This window comes from Sminthopsis crassicaudata, chromosome 5, assembly GCF_048593235.1.
Source record: "Sminthopsis crassicaudata isolate SCR6 chromosome 5, ASM4859323v1, whole genome shotgun sequence".
NCBI classification, from domain to species: domain Eukaryota; kingdom Metazoa; phylum Chordata; class Mammalia; order Dasyuromorphia; family Dasyuridae; genus Sminthopsis; species Sminthopsis crassicaudata.
Genome location: NC_133621.1, coordinates 270,137,295 through 270,163,264, shown reverse-complemented (window position 1 = coordinate 270,163,264; position 25,970 = coordinate 270,137,295). Strand labels below are relative to the sequence as shown.

At 33.6% G+C, this 25,970-nt stretch overlaps 1 protein-coding gene and 1 long non-coding RNA gene across 2 annotated transcripts in view; both read left to right on the top strand.

The window, feature by feature from the left end:
• LOC141544635 (putative coiled-coil domain-containing protein 144C) overlaps positions 1-15,311 on the top strand; it is a 58,851-nt gene extending 43,540 nt beyond the window's left edge. The window contains exons 15-19 of the mRNA XM_074271030.1: positions 1,586-1,702; positions 4,185-4,325; positions 11,592-11,634; positions 12,423-12,631; positions 14,965-15,311. Of these exons, the coding sequence (XP_074127131.1) occupies positions 1,586-1,702; positions 4,185-4,325; positions 11,592-11,634; positions 12,423-12,550 (429 nt within the window). The 3' untranslated portion in view covers positions 12,551-12,631; positions 14,965-15,311. The remainder of the gene's footprint in view (positions 1-1,585; positions 1,703-4,184; positions 4,326-11,591; positions 11,635-12,422; positions 12,632-14,964) is intronic.
• A 3,251-nt stretch (positions 15,312-18,562) lies between these two features.
• On the top strand, positions 18,563-19,340 carry LOC141544637 (uncharacterized). Its single transcript, XR_012482721.1, has 2 exons — positions 18,563-18,891; positions 19,099-19,340. It is a non-coding gene; the product is annotated as an uncharacterized LOC141544637 (long non-coding RNA).
• Positions 19,341-25,970: the final 6,630 nt, after the last annotated feature.

Sequence of the window (25,970 nt, the reverse complement as noted above, 5' to 3'; positions counted from 1 at the left end):
AAGAGACTGTGATTGTGCATTAAGAATTAATTTTGGTGTGTGGTAATAAAGCCATTTTTTAAAGTTTGCTTTTGATTCCCTACTACATATTTATTGTTTATGTCAGTATTTTTTCACTGTTTTTACTAATACTTCTTGCATAATTTCCAGAATTGCAGTTTATGGCATCAGTGCCTTTCATTTACTGAAAATTTAGCTTTTTTACTGTCTAATAGCAGGTCTCATTTTCTCTGATGCTTATCACGTTTGCAATAAGTGGAATACTACCAACTATAGCACTGTGCAGCAATTTCAGATGAAAAAAATTATATTTTATATTTAGTTTTTATGATCAGGTAGTTGGATATAGATTCATTTCATAGTGGAATTTAATGTTTTTGTACTGATTCAGTTATTTTTGTCAATTATCTTTAGACAATTTTACATTTGTTTCTCTTCCTTATTTCCTTTTGAAATATTACTAGAATTTAGTTGACTTTTTACAAGATAATTAATCGTATCTAATGAGATAAAAATGTTAAATGCATTTTACTTTTTAGTTACACTTACTATTGTCACAAATGCAATAGTTTTCTTTATAATGAAACTACACAGGCTTTTTATAATGCATGAATATTAATACACACACATATATATCCTTGTATTTTGTGTGTATATGTATATTTATATATGTATATATGTTTGTATGTTGGTCTTCTACTAGGTTAGAGAATGAAATGAATTTATTTCCCTTTTTTTGTAATCTTGCACCATACTGTATATCTATAAGTGAAAGAGCTACCATATTTTCTATAATTTTCCCCATTTTCTGGAGTATAATTTATAACCTTGTATAAAAAGGAACTGCTTTAAAGACTTAACAGGGGCAGCAGCCCCTCTGTCCCCTTCCTTCTTCCCCCCTCCCTTTTTTTTTTTTTGTTTCTGCTTTCATCAAATCAGATCAATCCCTTCAAGTAATTTTGTCATGCCTGACAAGCCTAACAGTGATCAGATGATAATTCTCCAGGGGAAACTATGTGAGGAAAGAAAATTCATCTTCTTCTCATAAATGTTCTTATTCATATAAGGGCACGTGCAAAGAACTTTTTTTTGAAAAAGAGAAAGGAAAAAACCTAATGTTTCTATCAGATATAAGAAATTATACAGTCTACCTCTACCATTCCCCCACCTTCCATGTGAATTGCATATGAAAAAGTTTATCTCCTACATGGCTTTGGAGGTGTTTTATTTCTGAAGACAGAATGAAAGTAATGGTTTATGATGAGCAAGAAAAGAGGATAGCATTTGGCCCATGCTTGAATGAAAGATGTGTGATATAGGGAAAATAATTTTTTGTTCTACGAACCAAGTTCCAATCCTTTTCTTGATGACTATTTTTATGACAGCTTACTTAACCTCTTTGGGTCTTAACTTTCCTCAAACTGCAAAATGAGGTGATTGCATTAAAAGTCCCTAAGACATTTACTAAAACCATGCTATGATAATCATAAATATATTCAGACAAGTAAAAGCATATTAATTTCATAGAAGATAAAGGTGCTATATAAAATCAGTAATAGAAATTCTACATACATATTTCTATCAGGATACAATAAGAAAGCTACGAGAAAAAATGGCAGATTCCCAAAAAAACCAACTCACGACTTCACAAGAGATTCAGTCCCAACAAAGAGATTTATTCTTGATGCAAAAACAACATAAAGTATGTATGCAACAAATCCATAATTTCTCATTGATTAATGGAACGTTTTCAGTATAATAATTTTTTTAACCAATAGTATAATACATTTTCTGATAATTGTGCCTGTCATTTAAACTAACAGAACGAGACCTATAACATCTACCATTTGTACCCCTTAATACCATTTTTATATTGGGATAATTATATTTACTCATAATATCCTTACAGAAGGAATGATATGTTGTGTGTTTTTTCCTGAGTATTAAGTATATCATACTTTAACTATGTTCTTATGTATGTATGTTTGTGTGTGTGTATAGATAAGTGGATCTATACACAGACACACACACACAGGCTACTTGGTGGAAATATGAATAGAACTTTGCATCTAAAGTTGGAAAGATCTAGGTTCAAAAGTGGCCTCAGACAATATAGGGAAGTTACTTTATCTTTCTTAGCTTCTTTAACTGTACAATGTGTATAATCAAAGCATCCACCTCCCAGAATAGTTGTGAGAATGCAATGAGAAAAGAATTCTAAAGCTCTTAGCACAGTGCCTGATGCATAGTGGATACTTAGGGAATGCTTGTTTCTCTGCTCCAGAAACATAAAAGTCAATATTTTCAGTTATATATAAAAGTAATCATTGTCTCTTATATTTTGAGTAACATCTCTGAATGTTGAGAACCAGTTCCCTTACTTGCTTAACTTCAGTATAACGGTTTTTACTAAGAACTGGTTTATTGCTAGTTTCTTTTTTTTTCAAAACTTATTCTTTCGTATTTGTATGCTAGAGAAATATTTCTGGTTTTCAGAAATCAACATTGGAATAGAATAAATTTTGTTTCCCAAATCAATTTTTTCCTCTATCACTCAATTCTCTTTATTTCCCTGGCATTCTGTTTGGACCATATTGATGCAAATATTAACTTTTTAAAAAGCCTTTGGTGTTGAGGACTGTCATCAAGGAGCTAGATGTGCACTGAACTTGATAAGGAATCACAGGGAAGCCATCAATCTGTGTCTATATGAATGAACTCAGTAAAATGCATTCAGAGCAAACTGGCACCTTCTCTTCCCTTTCTTCTTTCCCTGATTAGGGTAGTGACTAAGCTATATTAGAACTGGGTAAAAATTATGTTTCTTTTTTCTTTAATTAATGAATGTCAGTTCTGTGAATTATACTATGACAGGTTCTGATTAGATTAACAAGAATATGGGAAAGCCATGCTCTCTTGTCTTTGAAGAATTTACAGTTTCACTGAGAAGTCAATGCAAAATAGGGAAAATTTCATAACAATACAAGGTATCATGGAAACAAGCACCAAAGGACTTGTTTTATAAGTAAAGTAAGCATTTATTTAAGAGAGCAAGAGTGAAGGACACACAGAGAGAGAGAGAGAGAGAGAGAGAGAGAGAGAGAGAGAGAGAGAGAGAGAGAGAGAGAGAGAAAGAGAAGGTGGAGGGGGAGAAGGAGGAATGGAGGGCAAGAGAGAGGGAGGCAGACAGAGAGGCAGAAAGAAAGATCACTGTGCTTTTACCTTAGATCAGGTGATACTTAATCTAGTCTTCTTCCCAACATGAAAAAAAAAAAAATAGCCATCACAAAATATCTAAGTTAGCACCTCTGGTGAAAGAGCAATTGCCAAATAGCTCAATTTAATAACATATTTTAGATAATTGCATAAATATAATTTGTCAAAAATCTACATCAGAAAGTTACTTTTCCAAAGATTATTTTTCTCTAAAACATGTATTTGTCCTTTGAGCAGCAATTTCACTATGTAGCTTTATAATCAACAAGCATAACCTTGATCATTTTACACAAGACATCTCTGGTGTAGTGTATTGGTTTGGAACTGAGAAAATTAGAAAATTCATTCTCTGTAATTTTCTAGCTAGAAGACCCTTAAAAACTTTCTCCAGGGGAAACTATGAGAGGAAAGAAAATTCATCTTCTTCTCATAAATGTTCCTATTCATATAAGGGCAGGTGCAAAGAACTTTTTCTGAAAAATAGAAAGTAAAAAACCTAATGTTTCTATCAGATATAAGAAATTACATAGTCTACCTTTACCATTCCCCCACCTTCCATGTGAATTGCACATGAAAAAGTTTATCTCCTACATGGCTTTGGAGGTGTTTTATTTCTGAAGACAGAATGAAAGTAATGGTTTGTGATGAGCAAGGAAGAGGATAACATTTGGCCCATGCTTGAATGAAAGATGTGTGATATAGGGAAAATAATTTTTTGTTCTACGAACCAAGTTCCAATCCTTTTCTTGATGACTATTTTTATGACAGCTTACTTAACCTCTTTGGGTCTTAACTTTCCTCAAACTGCAAAATGAGGTGATTGCATTAAAAGTCCCTAAGACTTTTCCTAAAACCATGCTATGATAATCATAAATATATTCAGGCAAGTAAAAGCATATTTATTTCATAGAAGCTAATGGTGCTATATAAAATCAGTAATAGAAATTCTACATACATATTTCTATCAGGATACAATAAGAAAGCTACGAGAAAAAATGGCAGATTCCAAAAAAAACCAACTCACATCTTTAGAAGAGATTCAGTCACATCAAAGATTTTTATTCTTGAAGCAAAAACTACAGGAAAAGATTGATGAAGACATGCATAAAGTATGTATGCAAAAAATCCATAATTTGTCATTGATTAATGGAACGTTTTCACTATAATACTTTTTTTAACCAATAGTATAATACATTTTTTGATAATTGTGCCTATCATTTAAACTAACAGAACGAGATTTATAACACCTACCTTTTGTACCCCTTAATATCATTTTTATATTGGGATAATTATATTTACTCATAATATCCTTACAGAAGGAATGATATGTTGTGTTTTTTTTTCCGGAGTATTAAGTATATCATACTTTAACTATGTTCTTATGTATGTATGTTTGTGTGTGTGTATAGATAAGTGGATCTATACACACACACACACACACACACACACACACACACACACACACACACAGGCTACTTGGTGGAAATATGAATAGAACTTTGCATCTAAAGTTGGAAAGATCTAGGTTCAAAAGTGGCCTCAGACAATATAGGGAAGTTACTTTATCTTTCTTAGCTTCTTTAACTGTACAATGTGTATATTCATAGCATCTACCTCCCAGAATAGTTGTGAGAATCCAATGAGAAAAGAATTCTAAAGCTCTTAGCACAGTGCCTGATGCATAGTGGATACTTAGGGAATGCTTGTTTCTCTGCTCCAGAAACATAAAAGTCAATATTTTCAGTTATATATAAAAGTAATCATTGTCTCTTATATTTTGAGTAACATCTCTGAATGTTGAGAACCAGTTCCCTTACTTGCTTAACTTCAGTATAACGGTTTTTACTAAGAACTGGTTTATTGCTAGTTTCTTTTTTTTCAAAACTTATTCTTTCGTATTTGTATGCTAGAGAAATATTTCTGGTTTTCAGAAATCAACATTGGAATGGAATAAATTTTGTTTCCCAAATCAATTTTTTCCTCTATCACTCAATTCCCTTTATTTCCCTCCCATTCTGTTTGGACCATATTGATTCAAATATTAACTTTTTAAAAAGCCTTTGTGTTGAGAACTGACATCAAGGAGCTAGATGTGCACTGAACTTGATAAGGAATCACAGGGAAGCCATCAATCTGTGTCTATATGAATGAACTCAGTAAAATGCATTCAGAGCAAACTGGCACCTTCTCTTCCCTTTCTTCTTTCCCTGATTAGGGTAGTAACTAAGCTATATTACAACTGGGTAAAAATTGTGTTTCTTTTTTCTTTAATTAATGAATGTCAGTTCTGTGAATTATACTATGACAGGTTCTGATTAGGTTAATAAGAATATGGGAAAGCCATGCTCTCTTGTCTTTGAAGAATTTGCAGTTTCACTGAGAAGTCAATGCAAAATAGGGAAAATTTCATTACAATACAAGGTATCATGGAAACAAGCACCAAAGGACTTGTGTTATAAGTAAAGTAAGCATTTATTTAAGAGAGCAAGAGTGAAGGACACAGAGAGAGAGAGAGAGAGAGATAAAGAGAAGGTGGAGGGGGAGAAGGAGGAATGGAGGGCAGGAGAGAGGGAGGCAGACAGAGAGGCAGAAAGAAAGATCACTGTGCTTTTACCTTAGATCAGGTGATACTTAATCTAGTCTTCTTCCCAACATGAAAAAAAAAATAGCCATCACAAAATTTCTAAGTTAGCACCTCTGGTGAAAGAGCAATTGCCAAATAGCTCAATTTAATAACATATTTTAGATAATTGCATAAATATAATTTGTCAAAAATCTACATCAGAAAGTTACTTTTCCAAAGATTATTTTTCTCTAAAACATGTATTAATCTACACACCTTACCCCATTGCCGTTCAATTACTCACACTACTGTACCCCACCTTATCCTATTCCTTCCAATCTTATTTTTTTTAGAGATTTTGAAGGATATTATACTCTTTCTGATGTGTATATACCAAGAAAGAATAACACACACACACATACATACACATACTGTACGTGTATAAGAGACACACAAATTCATTTTTCATATTGTTCTTATATGTTAAATTTTCTATTAAGTCCAGGTTTCCTTGAGATAAAATTCTGAAATTAAGATAGTGTTTTGAATGTCCTTTTGTTTTCATTGATTATTATACTTAATTTTTCTTGTTATAATATTTTCATCTACAACATTAAGGTTTTATGTAATATATATTTCATTTTTCCCATTTCAAATTTAATATTTTTAAAATTACAGGACAGTCATCTTTACATTTATGTATATAATTGGGAGTTCCAGATTCTCCCCCTTCCTCTCTCCTTACTATAACCCTTCCTTAGCGCCCCCCACAGCGAAACTACATGTGAAGTGATGCAAAAACCTTCTATCAAAGTCATGTTGCTACAATAGAAAACAGATCTTCTCCCTCCCCTCTCAAAAAAAAAAAAATAAAATAAAAATTTATGCTTCAATCTGTATTATGACACAATCAATTCTTTCTCTGGATGTGAATAACATTTTTCATCATAAGTCCTGCACAATCATTGCATTGATGAGAACTTGCTACTACTTTATACACAGGACATTTCACTTTGCATAATCTCACAGAGAACTTATCTCACTGAAAACATCCTACTAATAGGTTATTTTATAAAATATATATACATATACATATATATACATATATATAATATTCTTATAAAATTATTATTTCAACAGTGATATGTAGCATGATGTATTCTGTCATTCCCAACTGAAGAGCATCCCCTTCATTTCTAATTCTTTGTCCTGAAAAATGAACTGCTATAAAACATTTTTGAATATATAGGCCTCCTTTCCCTTCTTAAAAATAATTCTATTTAGGAGACATGCCATATATTGGTATAGGTCAAAAGGTAAATAAGATTTTTAGGAACCTTAGAACATACTTCCAGTTTGCTTTACAGAATGTTTGAATAAGCTCACAATTCCATTAACAATGCATAAATATCTCCTTCCCCCCCACACATTCATTCCAATATTTGTCATTTTCCTTTTCTGCCCCATTAGCCAATTTAAAAGACTGTACCTCAGAGTTGTTTATGTCTAATTTCTCCGATCTACTGTTAGAAAAATTTTATATGACTATAAATAGCTTGATTAGTTCATCTGAAAACTGTTCATATCTTTATGATTTATCAGATAGGAATATGGCTCCTATTTTTTTTTAATTTGGCTATAACTCTTACATTTGAGAAGTGAAGCTTTCATCAGATAAACTTGCCTCAAAATTCGTTGCACAATTACAATTGCTAATTTTATTCCCCACTAGGTTTATTCTGTTCTCTCTCTTATCACCCTGTCCCTCCTTAAAAGGTTGTGCCTTTTAACCTCCCCTCCCTTAGTATGTCCTCCTTTCTATCACTCTCCATCCTTCTCATACCCCGTTCCCTACCTCCTTTCCTGTAATATAGATTTCTATACCTGAGCGAGTATGGTATTTTTTCTTTGAACCAATTCTGATAGTTCTCTTCTTCTCTTCCTCTCCATTGTAAAATCAGGTTTTTAATTTCCTCTTTTCAGGCAGATAATTTATGTCATTCACCTCTCTCTTTCCCTTTTTCCCTAGTGTATTCCTCTCTTCTCCTTATAGTTTTAGTTTTCAAAATATTATCCCTTCATATTCAACTCATATCTCTGCCCTTTAACTATAGAAACTCCTTCAAACTGTCTGAATCAACTTCCCATGTAGAAAAATAACCAGATAATAACCTTACAAAGTCTCTTATGATTTTACTTGATTGAATATGCCCTTGGACTTTTTCTGAAACCTGTATTTGAAAGTCAAATCTTCTATTCAGCTCTAGCCTTTTTGTCATGAATTCTTGAAAGTCCTCTTATTATTAGTTTTGCTGAATAGGTAATTCTTTCTTGTAATCCTAAGTGCTTTACTCTGGAGATTATCATATTACAAGTCCCCAGTCCTTTAATATAGATGCTGCTAAATCTTTTATTAATCTGACTTTGGCTCAACTATACATAAATTGTTTCTTTCTGGATGCTTGCAATATTTTCTCCTTGATTTGGGAGTTTTGAAATTTCTTTTATTATTCCTGGGAGTTTTCATTTTGGGATCTGTTTTAGGAGGTTTCTTTCCATTTTTATTTTGCCTTCTCATTTTAGAATATCCTAACAGTTTTCCTTGGTAGTATTTTTGAAATTTTTCTAGGCTCTTTTTTTCCCATTATGACTTTCAGGTACACCAATAATTTTTAAAACACCTTACCCAGATTTATTTTCCAAGTTGTTTTCATTTTCTTTTTTCCCCCATTATTTTGTTTTTGTTTGTTTGTTTGTTTGTTTGTTTGTTTGCTCTGAAACATTAATATAAGTTACTTATTCTGGAAATGTGAATTTTGGTTATAATCCTCCCTCCATTGCTATCAAGAATATCATATTCTTAAGGTAGAATCCTTAAAGGTAGAAGTTGCTAAATAGTGTGTTATTCTAACTGTGATTCCCCTGTCCTTGAATTGTTTTTTTCTGGATGCTTGCAAGTATTTTTACCTTGGCTTTGGAATTCTGTAATTTAGCTGTAATATTCCAGAGAGTTTTCATTTTGGAATTCCTTTCAGGAGGTAATCAGTGGATTTTTAAATTTCAGTTTTACTCTTGGGTACTAGAATATCAGGACAGTTTTCCTTAATAATTTTCTTGAAAGATGATATCCAGACTCTATTTTTGGTCATGACTTTCAGGTAGACCAATAATTTTTAAATTATCTCTCCTGAATCTAGTTTGCAGGTTAGTTGTTTTTCCAATGAGATATTTCATATTTTTTTTATTTTTCTTGTTTAAGCGTTATTATATGTTGACTTATCATAAAGTCATAAGCTTCCATTGTGCAATTCTCTTTTATATGGAATTCTTTTCCTTTGTGAGTTTTTGTACCTTCTGTCCCTACTGGCCAATTGAGCTAAAAAGCTAAAGGCATTCTTTTCCTCCTTAGCCTTTTGTATTTCCTTTTTAGGTATTTTTCTCAATTCATGTCCTAATTTTTTCTCTAAGTCTCTTACTTAATTTTCAAGCTTTTCAGCTCTTCCATGTCCTGAGTCTAATTCTTACTTTTCTCGGAGGCTTTGGATGTAGGAGCTTTGACGTTTTTATTTTCTGAGTGTGTTTTGATCTTCCTTACCACCACTACAACTTTCAGTGGTCAGAAGCTTTTATGTTCTCTGCTCATTTCTCTAGGCTACTTATTGCTCAGCTTTTACCTCTTTGATAATGTAGGGTTCTGTTTTCAGAGTGGAGGGTGCTCTGACCCAACTTTCAGGGATTTGGTGCATCTGTTTTCAGAGATTCTTCAAGGAACCTGACCACAAACACTCTTTTCTGCCTTGGAGCTTTTTGGACTGTCCTTGCTCCACTGTAGCTGACTTAGTGCGTTCAAGCAACAGAGTCCTATTTTGCTGATGCTGTGGTTACCATGGTTGCGACTGGGGTCACGGTAGCACTACCTATGCTGGGACGACTTGCCCTACTCCCACCCCTGGTAGCACAGACACTCTTCTGTGAACTAACATGTCCTTCCTGTTGTACCCAGGCAGAGATGTCCAGGAGCTCCCAGCACTGCTGCTGTTTCCACCTTGTGATGATGTTGTCAGGGCCAGGACTAGGGCTAGGGCAGGCCCAGTGACTAGCCTCCTACACCCTGGAGCCCCAGCCCTTTTCTGCTGAACGTCTAAGTCCTCTTTGGTGTTTTTGTCCTGGGATATCTGGAAGCTACCAGTAGTGCTGTGGATTGAGAAGGCCCACCTTGTGGATGCTGCGGCTGGGTTTAGGGCTGCACAGAATTCCCATTCTGGTGTCACAGATGTTTTCTGCTGCTCTTCTAAGTTGTCTTCAGCTGGAAAATATTCTACTCTGTCTTGGGGGATGTTCTGATGCTCTAAACTCTGTTTAGATTCCTTCTTTAAAGTAATTTGGAGCATTTGGGGAATGAGTTGGCTGAATTCTGGCTTTTATTTTGCCATCTTAGCTCCACCTTGAAAGAATATATCGTTGCTACATTTAAAAGCAGGAAAACTTGGATTCAAATCTCACTCTCTGTACACAAATGACTCTGAACATATTTGCATAGGTAGACATTCATATACATGTATGTAAATATGATACCCGTGTGTGTGTGTGTGTGTGTGTGTGTGTGTGTGTATAAAAAGAAGGTCTTATAGAGAAGAAAATTTAGAGTTAGATACTTATTCTGACTTTGAAACTTGGCCTCTACAGAGAGCATGAATGTGCTCACTGATACCGTATTTGGGACATTAGTCATATCTCACAAGTAATGAATTCCTTTTTCCTGGATATTTATGATGTTGCCACATTGATTATTGCTTCAGATGTGGCTGGTATATATCTGAGCCATTCTCTTGAATTCGGCCTTTAAAGGGAAACAGAAACTTTGGGATTCCCCCTTGTGGTGTCAGAGGACACATAAAACAAGTACCTAGCCAAGCCTATCAAAAGGGTAGGATCAAAATGCTCAACCCAGTCTCTTTGGTCAAATTTACTCCATATATATTGGAGATATCTTCAAATTCAAAACAAAATCTTTATATTTCTGCCATGTCAAGTGAATTAGGCTTTTCTTCATCACCCCTTCTATGTGTTATGGATGTACATATGTGTGTATATTTATATTTAATTTTTTCCAAGTATTTAATTTTCTGTTTTGCTCCATGTAAATTGATATACATTTTATATGTGGACTGTCTGTAGCTTAGTGAAGTATTAATATTTACAATTGTTTTAAAGTATAGGCTCATTGTTGATTTTCTTTTTAAAGAAAAATGTTATATTCAGCAAAAAAAAAAATAATAATAGTAATAATAACAAGGGTAACATTTGCCTAGAGTAGAAGGCATATATATATATATATATATATATCAAACCTGAGACATAACTACTATGCTAACAAAGTTCATATTTTTTGGTATATAATTAATAGTGATAAACTCTTGATGCTGTTAATAATAGTATCATCTTTTATTAGATCCCACCTTCTATATGGCCCCTCATTTCTGAGTGTGGGGGGTCACAAAGTTATAATTTGTTAAGGGTAAATATCTGATTTGTATATGTTTCACATATCTATATATCTGGAGTAAGATAAAAAATGAGTTTTTATTAAAAAGGGATTTGTGAGTGGAAAAAATTTAAGCCCTATTTTATAGCTATATATTTTCTGATGAATGACCAATAGTCAAACTTAATTAATGTGTACATTTATTAATAATTTCTTTGGATACCTGCAATTTATAAAAACAAATTTTGTGAGTTGTTTGGATTATCTGTAGTTCCTTATTCTTCATTTACTTCATTTTTTTGAAATATTATTTTAATGTTATTTCAGATTCAGCAGCCGATGGAAAACTCTGTAGCTAAAAGTGATGATGGTATGTTCAAATGATTCATAAGTAAAATGTCACCGTTTATGCTCTATCTTATTTGTGAATATACCTTTAAAATCCCCCTAAAGTGCTATTTCAATGGGAAGAAGAAGAAGAAGAAGGAGGAGGAGGAGGAGGAGGAGGAGGAGGAGGAGGAGGAGGAGGAGGAGGAGGAGGAGGAGGAGGAGGAGGAGGAGGAGGAGGATGTTGTTGTAATAGTGAAATCAAAGTGTGGCTTGTATTTCTTCTGATAGGCAAATAAAATAATTGTCACAGTTCATTTCATTTTGAGCCCGAAGGCAATAATATTATAAATAGGAAATAGAGCTCGAACATAAGCATGAGCAGATAGACAACACAAGCAAATAGACTACTATGAACATCATTTTAATTGCAGTTCCTGTACCGATTGCTACTTCAGAAGGTAAAATGATAATATTAGGTGAACAATCTGATGAGTTGCTCCAATAATAGAAATGGACATTTATTCAGGATCTTAAACTTTGCATTTTGAATATATTAGCTGATTTGAAATTCCAAACAATCCTGTATGGTAGATGACTTCCAGAAAATCTTGAAGTTCTCTCTATGAAATATAGTCCTTAAAATCATGAACAAGTCACTTACCTTCAAAATGCTCAGCAAACTCTTAAGACTCACTTGGACCAATGACCATTTCCATGATTCTCACACCCAGAATTCCTTGATATGATGAACCATTACTGCCAATACAAAAAATGCACATACACACACATGTATAAATTGCTTTTTCTTCTTCTTTTTTTTTTCCACAGATATTTCTGAGCTTCCATCTACATCTCGCTGGGCTTCACCAATAGTATACAGTAGAAGGCCAAATCTGAATTGGGATCCAGTTTCCAGACCAACTCAGCATTACTCAAGAAATTTTAAAAAATATTAATGAACTTTAAAAAAAGGAAAAAATAAAGTACATCGAGAACTCTACTAACATCACTATTCATCAATTTGATATCAAAGCTCTGTATGTAAGACACAAGAGCTTTGACCTGCACAATCTAAGTTAACTAGCTTAATTATAGAAATTTAGCATCTTTCCGCCATTCTTTTTCCTTCTCATAGTGATCAAGCTCAGTGTGACAGAGTTAATAATTAAATGCAAAGCCCCCCCCAAAATTCTTGTACCTCTGAATTAATCACTGGTTTAATAGCAACAGGTAATCATCTTATGACCACTTAGATCATCCAATTCATGACTTGTACCATTTCCTCACACCTACACTAAGGAGAAGCCTGTCCATTTGTGGAATATTTCTTACTTCACCCACCTTGCGACCCTGCTGACATATGATGTCACTCAACTATCACATGTCAATCAGTGGAATTATTCAATTATCTATTATAGCTGTTCTTGAATGTCTAGACATCTAGCCTTATAAAAATCTGGCCCTAGAAAGAGGATGAATCTCAAATGGTGGGAAAGAGCTGAGATCCTCTTCATCACAGAGAACTGTGGATCCTTCCTTTGCTCAGAATCACTTCCTTTGCTCAGAGCTCGATCTTAGGTTCTTGTGTGGAGATGGGATATTCTCAATTTCCACAGTGATAGCTCCTCTGGTGGGATAGTGATGCATGGGTCACAGCCTTTTTTGACCAATCCCTGCAAGGACTCAAAAAGGAAATGTTCACAAAGTGGCATTTTCATGCAAGGATCGTCCATGGACACTGACCCCTTGATATCTGCACATATATTTTCTGCGCCTGAGGTAAGTCTCATCCAGATTATAGAGTCTCCCTTGAATAACCCTAAATTCATTTTCTTTTAATAAGGCTCCTTATTTATCTCAATTCATAACCTTTGGACCACTCACATTCTATTTTTATAAATAGTATATGGCCCTCGTTTTAAATTTTTAAATGTGCACTATTGGTTATTTTACTCTACTTTTTTTTTTTCCTTTATTTTCCTACGTCTGGGGAGATATTCAATAATGGAATTGCCAGTTCTTCATTTTCAGCCAGCTAGCTAATTTTGAAACTTTGTGTTGGTAGGGTTAAAATTATTTTTTTTACCTTTAAATTTATTTGACAAGAAGTAATTATTCTTCTCATCAGAATAAATACCTCCTATTCCTATTATAAATACACTTCTTGTTACTATAAAAAGATAAATTAAACGGATAATTTTGCCTATTATCCTATTTTGCTTTTCTGTCTACTTAATTACTTATGTGCTACAAAAAGGGAAGGAATATCAACCTGCTCTGATCTTGACTCAATTTTCAATGTGGCCATGTAATTGAAAACTGTAGTGAAGTTTTGCTACAATGATTCTATAGTGCAGTTTAAATGGTTTTTCATATTTTTAAGAAAAAGAAATAGATTCTAAACCCTGAAATAAGCCCACAATGTCTTATTCTATACAGATCCCATTGCCACATAATATAAGGCAAGTTCTTTGAATTATGTTTATGATATAAAATGAGACTGGAGCCATTGTGCCACCTCTTCAGCATTGAGGGATTGAATGTTTTTCTGCCTTTTTAAATGCCCCATAGCAAAATCGTTCCTGACTCTCTCTATCCACATTAGGTGGAGGAGTAGATAATTTATTCTGTAAGAATTTAGTTAACTTTTTCTGACCCTCCACTTTTTGAAAACGTGTCACACAATACCGTTTTATCCTTCACAATATGGCATGACATTTTTAGTTTAGTTATATTTTAATGGGGATAAAATTTTAAGAATCATATTTGTCACTCATAAAATTATTAATAGGTATGCAGTATACATTGTGCTCTATATCTAAGTCTTATTTTAAAATTTATCAGGGGATAGAGGGAACTCCAAATTCTTAGTTTGTTTATCAAAATGAATAGTCTTTCTGGTCCTAGACAGTTGAAAAAGCTGGATACAGAATTGAACGTTATAATAAGAAATCATGTACTTAAAACCAATTTCTGATACACATTGGCTAATAGGTTTTATAGAGGGTACTTAACCTTTAGTGCTTCAAGAGTCTAACTCACTAAGAATATAATTTGCAAAGAAATTTCCTATCAGGGGAGGTGATTTGTAGCATTATCAGTTCCAGGCAAATGAAATCTCATACTTACTTGAATGTACCTAGTTCAAAAGAAATCTAGCAACATGTTATTGGACGGATTGGAGAAAATAAATTTTGGAGAATGGTTATGAATCAAATAATACAATAATGTATTCAGTGAAATGGGATAGAAAAAAGTGCTAAATTCACTGCTCATCTCATTGTCTTTAGACTATATTTTAGGGGAGAATGTCAGAAGAAATAATAGATATGCATTGTACTTCTTAATTTGTTTTTGTTTTTGTTTTCAGCTTTTCTCCCCAGGAAGTCTTGAAAAGAGAAAACACACTGGCTTGCATCAGCCTTTTTCTTCTAGGGACGGTAGAATCTGTATAAAAGGGACATTATTTTGGGACCTCTTGCCCATGGAGAACTACAACTATCTCATCCTAAACAGAACAGTCTTAGATATGCCCTGATTTACAAAATGGACTAAACAGCTCATACCATGTCATGCTGAATGTGGCAGGATTATACCTACAAACATTTGCACTGGGAAGAGTGTGTTGAGGAATGTAAAAGAAATGTGTTTTTTCTCAATCTACTTACATAAAAAACTCAGAGTAATTATGTTATGTCAGGTTGTTCTTTCTTTTTATAATAACTGCAAGAGAGATTGTGCTCTGTTAGTGTGAAGCAACCTGCTAATGAAAAGGTTAATTTAACCGAATCACTAACAGATATCTAAGACTTTACAAAAAACTTTTTTTCTACCATCAGAAATGTGATACTTAAGACATTTATCTATAGCATACTTCCATGTAAAGCGAGTCAGGTCTCAAAAAAAACAGTGTAGCAAAATTTCATAAATAATACTTTCATAATTAATACATGCACATCATGTATTAATATTTGTGTTTTAATTGTGTTTTACATTTTTATGAAATAGTGGAAGAAAATTCCTCAAAAGAATCTATAAATAGGTAGGCTTCATAGGAGGATAATATTTTAAGTAATTAATCCTCATGGTCCATACTTTTTTCTGCCCAAGGCTAACACTATTCTTGTGCCCCTCAAAAGACATATCTTCAATGCACAGAATTAGCTTAAGTAATGTGTGTGTATTAAAACATACATGATGCTTATATACATACATGTGTAGAAATACACAATCAAAGCAAATTACAAATACAAAGTAAAAATTGTACAAATAAATAAACATATATAGAAACATAAACACAGGTAGGTATGTAATTTTATGAGCATATATGCTATCCAAAATAAATCTGCAAATAACTGTATACAAATTATATATATATATATATATATATATATATATATATATATATATATACACATGTATATATATATATATATATGCACATGTATATATATATAAACGCACATGTATATATATATATATGCACACATGTATAAGTATGCATGTGTGTGTGTTTATGAAGTTTTTAGCAGATTAGCAACTTTTCTGCTTTAGGGAGTTGCCTATTAACTATGAAAGATCAAGAATCTTGCTTGGGCTCACAAAACCAGTATGTGAAAATGGTAAAATTTGAATGTTTTATTTTTACTACAAAACCTATTCTATATAATACCTTAATATAATTATTAAGAAATGTTTATTAGATGAATGAAGAATGAACAAGCTATGTCCTTCCATATGGCCACACCATGTATTAGCTACCCTGAGATAGATTCCTGCAAAGCCTTTTAAGGCACATCTACAGTGCAAATATGTATCCTCTCATAATTGTGGAAATTCATCTAAGTGACTAGGCAAAGGAGTTATCAACACGAGGTAGGGATTAGTTACTGGAACCAGGATCCTCAATATAGCTAGGAAATGGTATTGGAAATTTCTCAGAAAGGAGAGCAGCAATAGAAAAAAATACAAAAGCCTTTGCTGAGTGATTTCTTCTTAGAATTCTTGTGGACAAGAGTGGTAGAAAACTGCTTGTCACTTTGAGACTTGTACAGAAGTATTCTAGTTCCCAATTAGAGGTCTTAGAGGTCTCTGGGAAGGGGTGGCAAGTCTATTAAAAGGGCACAATGTTTCTTGAGCTTCTAGACATTGCAAAGCATTAGCTGTAAATTGGAATGATGGAGTAAGGGAGGAACGAAGGAAGATGAAGGGAAGGATCAGGAAGATGCCTAGGTGGAAAAAAACTTACGTGTGCCTACAAGAGTTGTTGCATGAGGCATAATGCCTTGATTTCTTGTCTTAGATATGCTAAAAATTCAGTCATAAAAAAAGAACCTCTTTTTTGCATGAGGTTACGCTTAATAATGAGAACTTGATGGTCTTGTTTCAGCATTTACAGTATTCCTGATAATTTTTTTTACTTTTATTATTCCCCTTTTGGAGCTGTTTTAAAGTTTGCTCTAGAAGATTGTGGGAAAAGGGGAGCAGGAGAAGGATATGAACTCAAGGAGGAGAAGCTAATGAAATGTGAAGAAAATTTGGAAGTCTAAATTCTAAAGAATTTTGAAAGAGGCCAAAAGTTTGAAAGGTAATAATAAAGAAATTCAGGAAGCTTTAAGAAATTGATTTGACTTGAGCTGGAGGAGAAAGATTCCATCTTTAGTAGGAAAAGAAAGTGAGCCCAAAGAGTAGTATTGGAAGAATTGAAAGTAGACATAAGGAGGAAGAAGAGATGGAATCCAAATGAAAGAGGAGAAGACATGTTAAAAGAACAGGTATTTAACCAACATCACCCACCTCAAAACAAAATAAAGTCAAAATGGAAACATGGTTTGGGCATAAAGGATGATACCATATACAAATTAGGAGAACATGAGATACATTACATTGATTACATTAAATAAAAATGTTTTGCCCAAACAAAACAAACAGAAACAAATCTTTCAGACAGTATTTCTAATAAAGATCTCATTTCTCAAATTATAAAAAGAATTGTGTCACATTTATAAAAATACAAGTCATTCCCCAATTGATAAGTGGTCAAAGATTATGAACAGAAAATTTTCAGATGACAAAATTAAAGCATTTATAGTTCTATGAAAAAATGCTCTAAATCACTATTGATTAGAGAAATGAAAATTAAAACTCTGAGGTACCACCTCACACCTCTCAGTTTGGCTAAGATGACAGGAATATATGAGAAATGTTGGAGGGCATGTGGGAAAACTGGGACACTGAAGCATCATCGGTGAAGTTGTGAAATGGTTCAACCATGCAGGAGAACAATCTGGAACTATGGACAATGGGCTATAAAATACATATTCTTTGACCCAGAAATGTCATTATTGAGAAGGAAATCATATCCCCAGGAAATCATAAAGGAGCGGGCAGGAGCCAGAAGCACAAATATTTGTAGCAGCTCTTCTTGTGGTAGCAAATAATTGGAAAAGAATTGGATGCTCATCAGTTGGTGAATGGCTGAACAAGTTGTGGTACATGAAGGTAATGAATATTATTGTCCTATAAAAATGATGAACAACCTGATTATAGAAAGGCCTAGAAAGATTAACAGGAACTAATGCTGAGTGAAACAAGCAGAACCAGGAATACATTGTACACAATAACAGCAAGAATATGGGATGATTAACTATGAAAGACTAGGTTCTTTTCAGTAGTTCAGTGATCCAAAGAAAACCAATCCATGCTTCACTTTTTTTTTTTTTTTAATCTCTCCCATGGTTGTTTGTTTTGTTTTTTTCCCCTTTCACTGTGATTTCTCTCCCCCAACACAATCCTTAAAGCAATATGTATTAAAAATAAACTTACTTAAACAAACAAAAAAGAATAGGTAATTAAAGTAACTCAATTGGACATACTTATCACAGAATTAGGACTAAAAAGGTGCCTCCATGCTAATAGAATCTAAAGAGGTGAGAAGAGAAGGGCTTTACCGTTACTGCGCAGGGAGTGTGTCTGAGAATAAAGATACACTGGGTTTGAGTTCCCCTTTATGACATAATTGATTTATGACCCCAAGCAGTCAGCCAATTCTTGTGTCTCTTAGCAACTCTCTGATACACATCTTTTCTATAAGTTCCCTGCACTAATCATTTACAAGTCTTAAACCTCACACTTCTTGAATTTCAGATCAAACCTGACATCTTCATTCCTAGTGAATTGACAAATGTGGAGTTGAAAATCCCTGAAAGCAGATAAACACAGCAAGTGTAAAAAAAAGATGCGGCCAAATAAAGATAAAGATTAATAATTTTTTTTTAAACCTTGTCAAGAGGCAAAGGTAATCATTTATTCAAATTATGGTTAAGAAATTAATTGCTGTTGTATTCTGTATCTTTTTTGATTGATTAGAAATATGAAAAGTATATGATTGTTATATAACTGTATATACATATATGTGTTAAACAGATCCAATAACTGATTTTATATGTATTTTACTTAAAATTGAAAGTACTATTCATACTAAAAAGAATCACTTGCCTTTTAGACATGCAAAGAAAACATTCAATGAAAAGAATAAGGATTGTAAAAAAATGTAAAAAAAGGACCTTGAAGTACAACAAAGATTCAACTCCCCACTGGGACTCAGCATTACCTCTCAAGCTCAAAGATGGACCTCCAATGAAATAAGGGACTTTTCAATCATTTCTCTTGAAAAGATCACAACTAAACAATTTTGACCTATAAACATAACTTTCAAAAAAGCATTAAAGGATAAATTGGGAAAAATATTATCTCATTTTATTAAAAGGTTTACATTCCTATATGGGAAAATGATACTTTTTAACTTTTGAGAATTGTATCTTATTAGGGCAGTTAGAAACAGTGTGTGGGTATAAGTTAGTTTAAATCAATAATATTTTTAGAAATAGATAAATAAAACAATTCCACCATTAAGGGATTCTGGGAGAAGAATAAAAGGGGGGTAAAGTGAAATGAATTTAATCACATGAAGAGACACAAAAGACAAAGTAGTAGCAGGGGAGAAGAGAGCAGGATTCACACTATTTGAAGCTTAATTGATTTTTAAAGTCCTTTTAAACCTCTTCCAAGAACTTTTTTAATTTTTAAAATTTTTCTTTGTAGCTTTCTGGAAAACTACTTTGGTTTGTACCCTGATTTTTTTCTAACATCATAGTAGTTTTCCATGGCCAGATTATTTCTCTAGTTTTACTCATTTTTGATAATCTGTATTCTGGCTGTTGACTATGTTATACTTGGGTTTTGCCACACAGAGTAAGGTATATCTCAGACTCCTTTTTTTCTATGTTGTTGTTTTATGAATTTAAGGGGGCCTACTATTCCTTCCACTTTTTTTATAATCTGAGACCAGCTGTGGTCAGTGCTCTTCCAGTTCATGCTTTGTTCTATAAGTGGTCTGAGGTACTCCCCTCCACTCCTGACATTGAGGAGGATAACCCAGCATTAATACCCAAGCACTCTGGTACCCCTGCAGTGTCTCAGGCAACTGGAAGAGCCAATTTATTTCTGTTACACCCCTATGGATTACTCTAACCTGGTAGCTCCCATAGAGCTACTCTTAATGCCCGTCCATCGGCGGCACGGCTAGGCCACACTTACCCGTCTTTGGGCCCCAACCCGGATCCCACAGAGACAGACCACCAAAAGGTAGGGGTGAAGCAAAAGAGAATTTTATTCTGAGATAGTACATATTTATACCCCACTGATGATATGGGGGAAAGGAGGAGGTCTTCTAGGAACCTGGCATAATGGGATTGGCCCAAGAAGAAGGAAGGAGGCGTGCTAGGCTTTGAGAGCACTAAAGAGGGAGGCGTGGTACCTGGAGTCAGACACTGTCTCTTGGGGCTATGCCCCTCCTCCACATAGGACTGGCCTGTGCCTCAGAACCTCTCATCCCTCAGGTCCTCCCACATGACTTGAACTGCATTCTTTGCTTCTAGAGGCTTTTTAACCCTTACAATTCCCCTGCCTTCAAACTAAAACTTTACTCTTTTGCAAATGACAAATAGCAGGGCCTCATCCTATTGTTCCTTCATTGCAGAGAGCTCAAACTGTCAGCACTCTGGGCTTTGAATTTGAGGGCCTCCAAAATCTTCTCCACATCAGCCACCCAATCCCCACACTATCTGTGGGATCAACCTTTCTAAACTAAAATGGCAACAGATTTAATTTCCTTGAAGTCTTGTTCTTGTTTAATAGGCAGTCACTATTCTTGGCTTTCTGCACTTCAATCAGATCAAATCATTATCCCCGTGGGTCATATCATTGCTAATGTCCTCCAAAGTTATCTCAGACTGCCCTATGATTTTAATGCAACTTTGATTATTTCCACTGCTCTAAAATTTAATCTCAGCCATTATTTGTAAGAGGATTTAAGAAAAGCAAGTACTTTTTTGCTAAGTTCTTCCATTTTTCCTCAATTCTTCCTGTTTGTACACATTCCATAAATACTCAATTTAATTCCATATTTCCCAACTGCTTTTCTATCAGTCTTCCTTTATTCTACCAGCAATCAGCTCTGACTTTTCTTCAGTCTCATCTTAGAAAACTTTAGACATTTTAAACCAGATTTTAACTTTTGACTTAATGGAACCAAACTTTGGTAGGGTTAATGTGTGGTCCAGTAAGAAATTTCATATGTAGTTCTCATTTTGTTGGGAAGTAAGGCAAGAAAGGATATATAAAACATTTTTGTTTGTTGTGTTCTTATAAAAAACATTTTTTTTTCTTTTATATTAAAATATATCAACTTTTTATATTCAAAATATATGCAAGGATAGTTTTTAAACATTGCTTTTTGCAAAACCTTGCATTCCAATTTTTCTCCCCTTCCCCCCGTCCCTCTTCCTTAGATGGAAAGTAATCCAGTATATATTAAACATGGTAACAAGATATGTATATCACATATAGTCATACATATTTATACAATTATCTTGCTGTCCACACACATACACACACACACACACACACACACACACACACACACACACACACACACACAATCAAAAAGGAAGAAAAACCAGAAGGAAAATAAAATTCAAGCAAACAACAACAAAAGGGAAAATGCCATGCTATGATCCACACTCAGTTCCAGCAGTCCTCTCTCTGGGTTCAGATGGCTCTCATTATCACAAGATCATTGGAACTGGCCTGAATTATCTCATTGTTGAGAAGAGTCATAGCCATCAGAATTGATCATCCTATAATATTGTTGTTGCCATGTACAATAATTTCCTGTTTCTACTCATTTGACTTAGTATCAGTTCCTGTAGGCCTCAACAAGTCTCTGAAATCATCCTGCTGATTGTGTCTTATAGAACAATAATGTTCCCTAAGCCAAGAAGGTGGGAGAAGACATGAATTTTTCTGAGATCTTCCCATATCCCTCAAGTTAACAGCACATTAAGCCTTTGCACATGTTTTGGAGTGACAGAACCCACAAATATTTGGAGTGAAGCAAATTTCCAGCCAAATATAATTTAGAAAATTTTCAGAAAAGGTCTGTTTCAATTGGGCATGAAGGAAGGCAGGCCAAGCACAAGCAGTCACATAGAAACCTGAGTATGGGCAATGCAAAAAACCTAGAGTAGTGTGAGCTTTGTGCTCCAGCAATCTACCAGGAGGAATCTATGGCAGTGTTGGCTACTCTGTCCTGATTGTAAGCTAGTAGATCAGCAGATTAGCTGTAAAACATTCAACACAAATTCCAAAGTCAAATAGCAAGTCCCTAAACCCCAGAAGATCAAGACTTGGCCATACCCACCCAGCACCAGAAGTTAGTCCGCACTGACTGAGGCAGTGACTGTTGCCTATAGAAGAAGCTTGGAAAATCTCCCCTTTGCCCTAAAAGCAGACTTTGACCTTTTAAAAAATGAGTAAAAAAGCAAAAAGAACTCTATAGTTTATGGAGAAAGAGTATACATTTTTAAACCCTGAGGACACTAAAAGCAGAGCATCTCCAGATGAAGCCTCAAAGGCTTATGTGAATTGGCCCCCATCTCCCAGGGATATCCTGGAAGAATTCAATAAGAATCTTCAAACAAGAAAAATGAGGAAAGGAAATGAAAACTTTCCAAGAGGGTTTGGGAAAAGAAATAGAAATTATTTGAAGAAAACTCCTTATAAAATAGATTTAAAGAAATGGAAAAAGCATATCATTCTTTAGAAAATAGATCTTATAGCATAGAAAAAGAAAACAGTTCCTTGAAAAAAGAGAAATGGAAATGGAGAAAATGGAAATTTAAAAAATATATAGAATAAAATTTTAAAATTCAATTACCCAAATACAGAAGGAGCTAAAAAAGTAACTGAAGAAAATAATTCAATAAAAATGACAAATGAACAAATGGGAATGAATGAGATATCAAATATCAGTCAAAAAATAGAAAAAGAAAAAAAAAAAAGAAAATTTCCTAATTGAAAAAACATCTGACCTGTAAAATAGATCTAGGAGAGATAATCTAAGATTATTGGATTTCCTAAAAACTATGATGAAAAAAAAAAATCCTAAACATCATATTGTAGAAAATCATCAAGGAAAACTGCCCTAATGTCCTAGTATCAGAAGGTAAAATAGCCATTGAAAGAATTCACCAATCACCTGAAAGAAACTCCAAAATGAAAACTACAAGGAACATTTTAGCTAAATTTTGGAATTATTGGAAACAAGGAAAAAATACTGCAAACAGCCAGAAAGAAGCTTCCACTTTAAAGGATCAAAGAGCCTGGAACCTGCTATTCCAAATGACATAATAATTTATATTGTAGCTAAGAATCAATTATCCAGCTAAATTGAGCTTTATCTTTCAGGGAAGAAAATGGACATTAATTGAAACAGATTAGTTTCATTTATTTCTGATGAAAAAAAATGAGAGCAGAACAAGAAACTTTTAAGAAATTTGTCCTAAACCAATTGTTTTTGATAATACTTTTTATGTTAAAATATATGCAAAATAGTTTTTAATATTCATCTTTTTTAAGCTTTTTATTTTCAAAGCATATGCACAGATAATTTGACAACACTGACCCTTGCATGACCTTGTGTTTCAGATTTTCTTCTCCTTTCCCTATCTTCTCGCCAAGATGGCAAGCAATTAAATATGTTAAACATGTTGAATATGTTAAACATTTTCAATTCAATATGTATAAACATATTGATACAACTTTCTTGCTGTGCAAAAGAAATCAGATCAAAAAGAAAGCAAATGAGTAGGAAAAGAAAATGCAAGTGAATAACAAAAAGAGTGAGAATGTTAAGTTGTGATGCTCATTCAGGTTCTAGGGTCTTGTCTCTGGGTATAAATGGTTCTCTTTATCACAAAATCATTGGAACTGGCGTCAATCATCTCACTGTTGGAAAGAATCACGTTTATTAGAATTGATTGTGATATAATATTGATGTGTTTTATACAGTAATCTCCTGGTTCTGCTAATTTCATTTAGCATCGGTTCATGTAAGTCCCTCCAGTACTTTCTAAAATCATGCTCTTGATCATTTCTTATATAACAATAATATTTGATAACATTCATAACTTAATTAGTCATTCACCAACTGATTGGGTATCCACTCAGTTTCCGGTTTCTTGCCACTATGACGAGGGTTGCCACTGTGACAAAATGATTTGAAAATCAGTTTCACTTTTAAGGCCTCATTTAAAATGAGGCCTTAATCAGAACACATAAATGTGAAAATGATTTCCCAATTTACTGCCTCCCTTCTGATCTTGTCTGTATTAATTTTGTTTATAGAAAACTTGTTAATGTAATATAATCAAAATTGCCTATCTGGTGTTTAATTATGACTTTTAGTTCTCCTTTGGACACAAATTCTTTCCTTCTTCACAGATCTGAGAAGCAAATTATCCTATGTTCCTCCAATTGACTTATATCACTCTTTATGTCTAAACATGAACCCATTTAGATGTTATCTTGATATGTAGTATCAGGTGTGGGTCAAGACCTAATTTCTTCCATACTAGTTTTAAATTTTCCCAGTAGTTTTGTGAAATATTGAGTTTTTATCCAAAAAGCTGAGGTCTTTGTGTTTGTCAAACACTAGATTGCTATACTTACTACCTATTTTATCCTGTGATCCTAACCTATTCCACTGAGCAACTAGTCTATTTCTTACCCAGTACCAAACGGTTTTGATAACCACTGCTTTGTAATATAGTTTTAGGTCTGGTATAGCTAGGCCTTCATTAGCATTGTTTTCATTAATTCCCTTGAAATTCTTCACCTTTTGTTTTTCCAGATGAACTGTGTTACTATTTTTACTAGTTATGTAAAATAATTTTGGGGGAGTTTGATTGCTATGGCACTTAATAAGTAGATTAATTTAAGTAGCATTGTCATTTTTATTATATTTGCTCAACCTACCCATGAGCACTGGATATTTTTCAAACAGATTAGGTATGACTTCATTTGTGTGGAAAGTGTTTTGTAGTTGTGTTTGTATAGTTTTATTTCATACTATCAGCAATTATTTTGAATGGAATTTCTTGCTTCTGGGCTTTGTTGGTAATATATAAAAATGCTGATGATTGATGTAGGTTTATTCTGTATCCTGCAGTTTTGCTAAAGTTGTGAATTATTTCTAGTCATTTTTAGTTGATTCTCTAGGGTTCTAGTATGCCATCATATCATCTGCAGAGAGTGATACTTTGGTTTCCTCATTACCTACTGTAATTCCTTTTTCTTCTCTTATTGCCAAAGTTAACATTTCTAATACAATATTAAATAGTAATGGTGATAGTGGCATCCTTGTTTAACTCCTGATCTTATTGGGAATGGTTCTAGTTTGTCCCCATTACATAGGATTCTTGCTGATGGTTTTAAATATATCTACTGATCATTTCAGGGAAAAGTCCATTCATTCCTATACTCTCCAGTGTTTTGAATAGGAATGGGTGTTGGATTTTATGAAATGCTTTTTCTGCATGATCATACGATTTTTGTTAGTTTGGTTATTGATTTACTTGATTATGCTGATGGTTTTCCTAATATTGAATCAGTCTTATATTCCTAGTTTAAATCCTACTTCATCTTAGTGTATTATCCTGGGGATGATTTTCTATAATCTCACTGCTAATATTTGATTTAAGATTTTTGCATCAATATTCATTAGGAAAATTAGTCTACAATTTTATTTCTTTCTTGCCTGGTTTAACAATCAGCACCATATCAGTGTCATAAAAGGAATTTACTAGGCATTCTTCTTTCCCCATTTTTTCAAATAGTTTATATAGTATTGGAATCAATTGCCCTTTGAAGATTTGGTACTATTCACATGTAAATCCATCTGCCTCTGGAGATTTTTTTGTAAGGGAGTTGATTAATAACTTGTTCTATTTCTTTTTCTAAAATGGGACTACTTGA